General features: G+C 47.2%; 1 protein-coding gene across 2 annotated transcripts in view; it reads left to right on the top strand.

The window, feature by feature from the left end:
- Positions 1–5834: 5834 nt before the first annotated feature.
- TEF (TEF transcription factor, PAR bZIP family member) overlaps positions 5835–7859 on the top strand; it is a 227609-nt gene continuing 225584 nt past the window's right edge. Inside the window, exons 1-2 of one of the 2 annotated variants that reach the window (XM_086963522.1) lie at positions 5835–6479; positions 6567–6707. In XM_086963522.1, the coding sequence (XP_086819648.1) occupies positions 6644–6707 (64 nt within the window). In that variant the 5' untranslated portion in view covers positions 5835–6479; positions 6567–6643. Of the gene's footprint in view, positions 6708–7859 lie in introns of both variants that reach the window. The other variant, XM_086963521.1, reaches the window with a different exon arrangement.

The raw sequence follows: 7859 nt of genomic DNA, 5'->3' as shown, positions 1-7859 counted from the left end.
CTGGTATTACATTTTCAGGATGAGAACTGACTATATAAATGATTACTATTTACAGTTAATCAAGGCATATGTATAGCTTGAGAATATTGTGGGGCTCAGCCTTCGTGTCCCAGTGTCAGACATCTCTGCTGTGGACATACAAATTCAAAAGACAAGCAATTATCTGGGTTCCCTACACTGAGAAGTTGCACCATGGTTGAAAGTGGGCCTTGGACTCTTTAATGGCTTCCAAATTCTCTGGAGGAAGAAAAGTTGAGGGCGTGGTCGATAGGGCAATGCGGCCGGTGCAACCACACCGGGAGCTGCCTTCGAGTGGGGCGTCGTATATGGAAGTATTGTCTGGTTTTAAAAGCACCTGCTGCCGCATTCCTAGCCTCCAGAAATGTACAGCCAACAATATAAATGTCAAGATAACTCCGGTGATTAATGTTCTTCTTGGAGAGAGAGCGCAGAGGTTTGTCTAGTGGAAGTTTTTACACCTGGAAAGGTAGCCAGAGGGTTAATATGCCTGCTGCAAAGAACGTGTATCATTCAGATCACAAAGCGCATATAACACAAATAGGTCAGTTGGTTACTGTTTTTTTCCAGAGAGATCCTTTTGTGACTTGCAGCTAAAAAATTGTAATCCTAACACAGAACCGTGAGCTATATTAACTGTCACCAAAAAGCTGCAAGGCATAGGGTAGAGCGTTATGATTTTATCCTGCCTTTCACTATCCTAATGTTGGAAAAAGGGTTCATTTGGATATAAATCAGTTCTGATTATTAAAAACAACCCCCAACCATGGTGTTAAGTTTTAAATTCAGAGTTTGTGCTTCGTCAGTCCAAGTACTATGAAACTATACTGTCTATCAGGATGGATGACGTGACGCCTGCACCTTGTAGTCCTCTGTATTATGTAATATTTCATATACACTAATCTACACACCTATGATTGATTGTCTCTGTGTAGTGTGGGTAATGTAAAGTGCTCTGACACCCTACACTAGTATGAGTGGCAACAGCGCTATAAAACAACCTAAACGTATCTGAGAGAGAGTGGTTATGAAGACATGAGGGGCACTGTTAAAGGGTGGTAGTGAGGGAATCCGTAAAGGAGGTGGGTATAGGGGGCCGCCAACAAACATTGTTGCACAGGGCGCCACAAGCTTTAAAGCCGGCTCTAGTGGTTGATGTTCTGTGTTACATGGATGACATATAGGAGAGGATGTGGTCTCAAGGCTAGACTGCACTTTGGAGCTGGGGACTGCACTTTGGAGCTGGGAAACCAAGATTCGAGCCTTGGGTCGACTCCACATCTTGTGATTCTGGGGTAATTCACTTAATCTACCCCCAAAAAAATTATATTTCCTTGTGTAACGTAACTGGTGCTCATGTAAAGCGCTCCAATACCTTCGGGTCGAGTTTGCGCAGTATAAATCTGCACACAAAAAAATATATATATATGTATAACTTTTAAATTGATGACTTGGGTTGACAGATGGAGAATCTGAGAGCATATCACTGCCTAGTTGTAGGCTTGGTACTTAGACCTGATCAGCCAGTTGTCTTGCGAAAGGTACATATGGATGCATGGGTGTGCACCAATAGGCTGACATCATAATCAAGACAGTTGGGGTGCCTTTTCAAGGTTCACTCATACTGGAGGGATTGGCCTTGTATTGTTAAAGTTTACTACCCTCGCCCAACCTTCATTCCTGCAATACCTTAATGGCTTTCTCATTCTGGGATTCAGAAGAGGGTGTCCCGCAGGGACAACAATAAAGTTAATCCTTTGTCAGCACTGCCCAAAGTCAACGTCATGAACTTGTTGTACTTGTAGAGTTCAGGATGAGTGTCAGAATTGTAGGATAGCTCTCTTTTAGTAATTTGTTAAGTCCCAATTTCTGATCGCTATCTCCAATCTGCAAATGCAGGCACATAAGAAGTGAAATATAACAATATGCCTCACCTTATTTGGTCTACCTAGATCCTCAAGGCTTCTGTCATTGCAGCACTTCTACAAGGAGGAGTAGATAAGGACACCACAGGGTTACCACCATAGTCAAATGCAAATTATCACCTCGCAAAATGTTTTCATGTGATGACTGAGATGGTCACATTAGTTATCTCTTGTTTTGCATAATGGTATGTTTGTGTCTATCTACCTTTCTCTAAGGACTTTGTGTATCCTTGTCTCCACCACTGATAAGTGTTTGCCTGTTGTGTCTGTGCCTATCTCTGTCCCCTTTTAGTTTGTGTCTGTAGCGGTTTGCGTCTGCATGGTCTACCTGTCTCAAGTCAGTATTTTGTTGCCTTTTATGGTGTGTCAGCCTGTGTCGTGATGTTTGTTCACCTGTTTCCTGTTAGTGTCAACTCTTTTCCCTCTCCTGTTAACCCCTTCCCCGCGGATGACAAAGCCAGCTCGTCATGGGCGTTACCTGCGCTGCGCGGATGACGAGCTGGCTTTGTCACGTTACGCGGGATTTTTAAAAATGCCGCGCACAGCGGGAAAAGCCGCCGCAGCGAAGCGGTTAATATGTATCTGGCTATGTAGCGGTATACCTTGTATTTCCTGGAATGGAATGGAATGGAAAGAGAATTTATATAGCGCGTTGGCTACCCAGGGGCGTCCCAGCGCTGCAAAAGATTGGGTTGAGCAGGGGGGGCTGGATTATGTGGAGCTGAGGGTAGATTTAGACCAAAGTTTTGCTGAAAACCCAGGTTTTAAGAAGTTTTCGGAAAGTGGTTAGATTGGATTCTGATCTGATTGGGAGGGGGAGAGAATTCCAGATCTTGGCTAGATTATAAGAGAGCGAGCGGCCTCCGCATCTAGCTCTTCTGGTGCGTGGTACTGAGGGGAGGTGGGAGGTTGCGGATCTGAGGGGGCGAGAAGGATGATAGGCTTTCACCAGGGGGCGGATGACAGAGGGGCCTGTTCCCCAGTAAGAGCGATGTGCGATGCACATGCTCTTGAAGTCGATTCTGGCTCTCACCGGGAGCCAGTGGAGATCCCTCAATCTGGCTTTGACTGAGGTTTGACGAGGGATGTCCAGAAGAATTCTTCCGCGCAGTTTTGAATGCTTTGGAGTTTGTTTAGTGTGGACTGTGGGGCCCCAAGATATAGGGCGTTGCCGCAGTCGAGACGGGAGAGGATTAGTCCTTGGACCATGATCCGTCTTGATTGGAACGGGAGGAGAGGGAGGATCTTTCGAAGTAGTCTCATCAGCCCGAAGCAGGTGGCGGCAAGCTTGGTTGCTTGGTGGTTGAAGGTGAGAGTTTGGTCAAGCCATACACCAAGATTCTTGATTTGCTCCTTGGGCTGCGGGGGGGCTTCCTAAACAGAGGGGCAAGATGGGATCAATGGATTTCATGATGTTATTTCCAAGGAGCATTACCTCTGTTTTGTCCCCGTTAAGTTTTAAACAGGAGCCTGACATCCAGACGGCGACAGCTTCCATCAATTGTGTAAGCTGTGATGGGAGTTAAGGGGAGGGTCCAGTGCTACCACTAGCTGTGTGTCGTCCGCATAGGTGACAATTTTCACACCGAAGGGGCGGACAACATCAGCTAGAGGACTGAGGTAAATATTAAAAAGGGTGGGACTCAGGGAGGAGCCCTGAGGCACTCCGCAATTGAGAGGTTTACTGGAGGAAGTGAAGTCCCTCTCAAATACTTGGAAGGATCTGTCCGTGAGAAAGGACCTCATCCAAGTGAGTGCTGTTCCTGACACTCCTATCCTATCAAGGCGGTGGAGTAGGATGTTATGATTAAGAGTGTCGAAGGCGGCACTTAGGTCGAGTAGGATGATGGCCGTGGACCTGCCATCGTCCAGGATCCTTCTTGCCTCCTCCGTCACTGCAATCAGGGCAGTCTCCGTTCCATGACGGGGCCTAAAGCCCGTCTGGGAGGGGTCCAGTATGTTGTTAGTTCTTCGTGTACGTGTCTGAACGAGTATGCACCAGTCTTTCATTTAGTGTCGCTTGAATGTATACATGCCTTTCTACTATTAGAACTTGTCTCACTGTGAACTTGCAGTGTCCGTTTCTCACTGTATATACCTGCTAACCAATGTATTATTCTGTGACTCTTTCCTACAAGGTGTTTTTCTGTTTGTATGTTCCTGCCTCTGTCTTTCTGGTCCTGTGATGTTTCATATTCTGTCTAGTCAATGCAAGTGTCCATATATGTCTCCTATTAGCTTGTGTGTTCTCTCTCTCTCTCCAGTGGATTATGTTTGCCAGTGTAAGTTTTCTTGCAAGCTGACCTCTCTCCTAGATCTGTCAGCTAGTGTGCTTCTGTCGTTGTGCTCATTTGAAGGGTGTTTTGTGAGTTTACTTTGCTATTTGGCGTTGTGTGAGTAGATTCTGACTTTTGCTTTGATATTTGTATCTCGCTTGAGGTATGTGTGGGGTTTTATGTGCTCTGTGCTATGAGTTTCTAATGATGGATGCGTTTTAAGTTGTTTTGTGAGAGTTTGGTTGGCATGTATTTCTAGTGTGGGGAATTGACTACTGCAATTCTCTTCTTACTGGCCTCCCCAAATCCCACTTGTCCCCCTTTAAATCTGTTTTCCATTCAGCAGCTCATTTCATTTATGGGGCCAAAAGAAGCAACCACATCACACCGATGTTTTCCTCCCTCCGCTGGCTTCCAATCGAGGCTAGAGCTATCCACAAGACTGCTTGTATCACCCACAAAGCCTTGCACTCCTCCTCTCCTCGCTACCTGGCGAATAAACTGAAACTCTCTGGAGGCTCTAGACCATCACGTAATGCGGAAAATCTTCTGCTTGAACCTCCCACTTTCAAGAAGGAAAGAACGATGGCACAATCCTTTTCAGGCAACGCGGTGAGAATCTGGAACTCCCTTCCGCCGCAGCTCCGGACCACCGTCTCCTCCTAGGCCTTCAAACCGGACCTCAAAGTTCTCCTCCTCCAAAAACACCTCCAAAAGTAATCCACGTCCTTTCTTTTATCTGAAGGAACACTTCCCTTTACTGAAAAGTCTATTCTCCTCGACTATGGAAGTGTCTTCCCAGTGTGTTCTTGTGGTTGGAGTGTTTAACATTCACTGCTGTATTATCCTTGTACTTGTGTTTGGTACCTTTTTGTAACTTGCACACACCACCTTCCCTTGTAACACATAGTATGCTACCTCTCACATTTTGTTTACCTTTGATACTTGCACAAGTGCCACCATTGCCTACGTTACGTCTATTCTTGTGCCTGAGTGTCTAGCATATTTTGCAGTAGTATACCTCTATTTGTACTTTGTTTTCTCTTATAACCTGCACACTTGTCACTTTTTCCTCATGGCACCTTTGCTACCTCATGTATTTTGTTTGCTCACAATTGTCACTTTTACCTCATGTAACTTCACGTCTGCTTTTGTAATTTGTTCACGTGTAATGTTCTCCTCATGTAACAGTTCTGTTCATTGTGTGAAGCGCTCTGACGCCTTCGGGTTAAAGTCCGCGCTATATAAAAACGCATAAATAAATAAATAAATAAATAAATGTGTTTGGTTATAGCACACCCGTCTGCTGTGGTGGTGGGTGTCCGCTTTTATAGGAGTGCCTAACGTGTGGTGTGAGTATCTTTGGAGTGTTATACAGTGGACTCTAGTGTGGGCGGGATGAGTGCGTGGCTGTAAGAAAGTGCATGTTTTTGTACGTGGGCGTTTGCCTTCATGTGTGCCCGTGTTACAGGCTGGGAGAATGTTCGGCTACTGTTGTGTTTGCTTTGATATGTCCTTCTGTTACAGTTGCTGTGAGTCCTGTTCGCGTCGCTGTAAAAGGAGGGGGCAAAAGGGGGGATGGGGAGCGCATGCGCTCTGCTCCCCGCTCCCCCCCGCCCACTCCCATGTGGTCATATGACCAGCCCCTACCTTGAAAAAGTTAGATAACGACGCGGCTGAGGAACGACTGTCCGAGACGCATGGGCGACGGGGGAAGGAACACTCTGACTTAAAAGCACGCCCTTCCATGACCAGCGCCATCGTTTCTCACGTCTAGGGATCATCATTTCCAACTAGCACCCTTATTTAAAAATACTCCAGTCTCTTATTTGGATATGCTGGCAGCCGCAGCAACAGGAGGACCCTCATGCCATGGTCCCTGCTGGTAACTCCAAGAACCCCTGTGGCGTGGTAACTACTGGCAGCACCAGAACGGACGAGCTCACCTCCGCCAAGCGGGTACAACCCTAGTCTCTCCGCCCTGAGAAGAGCACCCCTCAATTGTCACTCTGACGCCTAGATTGGAATATCTCCTCAGAGGAACATCCCCCGTGACTTGGCCCCTTCCCGCTTGTGAGGAGGCCCCCTAGCCGGAGCACCCTGAACTTCGGGACCCTGAGCAGCAGCAGAGCACCCCTATAATTTAAAGTTACTTTAGCTCTGTTGACGCTCGCGCCTCACACATCTGAGGAGCTTCCCTTGCGACCGTCAACCCCAGTAAGATATCCCCACCCCCTGAGAGAAGCAACCACCCTGACCGGTACAGTCGCCCTAAGCGCCCAGTCAGATCCGCCACTTGACAGGAGTACAGACCACCAAAAGGCTGAAGAGGAACTCCTTCCCGCAGCAAGGAGTGCGCCGACCTCAGGTTCGCCCAACACCAGCCGCACCTCGATTCCAGGAGCCCCCCTTCTTGCCGCCGCCATGGACTTTCCCGAGGCGCTGAAGTCGCTGCTAGACTTCATCCCTCCATGGGACGGCCAGACAGGTACGTCCTGAGGTAGTGTGAGCAAACCGTGTGTGCATGTCAGAAAGTAGTGCTTCTGTGCTGTTAATCACTGCACTGGCACCCACCCCCTGCTTGCAGTAAGATACAGAGTGGAAGCGATACTTGGGAGACGATAATGCGTGTATGGGACAATGAAGACTTAAGGAAAGTCTTTGCATAGCTCCAATTTCCATACGGGAGAGGTTTACAAGTTAATTTATGTTCGTTCTGTGCGATGGATACATTTGAATATTCAGCCTTTAGCGCCAAAAAACCTAGCGGCAGATTTACAATAACTGGCGCATCCCTGCATATCAGCAGGGTTGCGCCAGTTATTGTGCGTCTCCGCCACCATGGATGCGCCACATTCACAATGCGGGGCACCATGGGGCAAAAACGGACAGATGCGTGACGCATCTGTGCCGTAATGGCGGCGCATTGCTGGAGTTGCGTCGCAAGCGCGACGCAGCTCCAGCAAGGCTCCGGGGTGCCCTATCTGTACAATGCTGCGTCAATCCTTACGCCTTCTTCAAGTAGGCGCAGGGTTTTGACCAGCATGGGCTTAAAAGTGACTGAGTAAAATCTTGTAGATTTCACTCAGCCACTTTTTTAGGACGCGTTCCTTCCGCTGGAACCCCCCTTGCGCCGGAACGCTTACTTCTGGCTCAGGGCTTTACAACGTGACGCATCTCCCAGATGCGTCACGTTGTAAATACCCAACACACCGCCTCTTTTGCGCTGCAGCTGCGTCACAAAAGTGACGCAACAACGGCGTAAAAGAAGCGCAAGGGGCTTGTAAATTTGCCCTTTTATCTGTATGATTGCGCTTTGCAAGCTCGTTCATCTCAGTATTTATATACACAGCAGTTCTTACACTGCACCATGCAACACAGCAAGAAAAAATGTGAAATAATTGCTGAATTGGATTTTTTTAAATCCGACACAACCACAGATAAAAAAAGTAGCTGTAGATAATTTAAAGTGCTTGCTGGCGTTTAATGTGAATGAACAAAGCATAAAGATCAATAATGTTCAATGTAAGAATTGGCTTTTGTAGTTTGGTTTGCCCTGTTCCCATCATGCACTGGGACAGGAACAGACTAATTTGCATACAGCCAGGTTCTGAAACTGGGATGGTGCAGTGAGCTAAAA

Source organism: Lissotriton vulgaris, chromosome 1_1 (genome assembly GCF_964263255.1).
Source record: "Lissotriton vulgaris chromosome 1_1, aLisVul1.2, whole genome shotgun sequence".
NCBI lineage: Eukaryota > Metazoa > Chordata > Amphibia > Caudata > Salamandridae > Lissotriton > Lissotriton vulgaris.
Note: the sequence above shows the minus strand (reverse complement) of the source record. Positions and strands in the feature narration are given on the sequence as shown.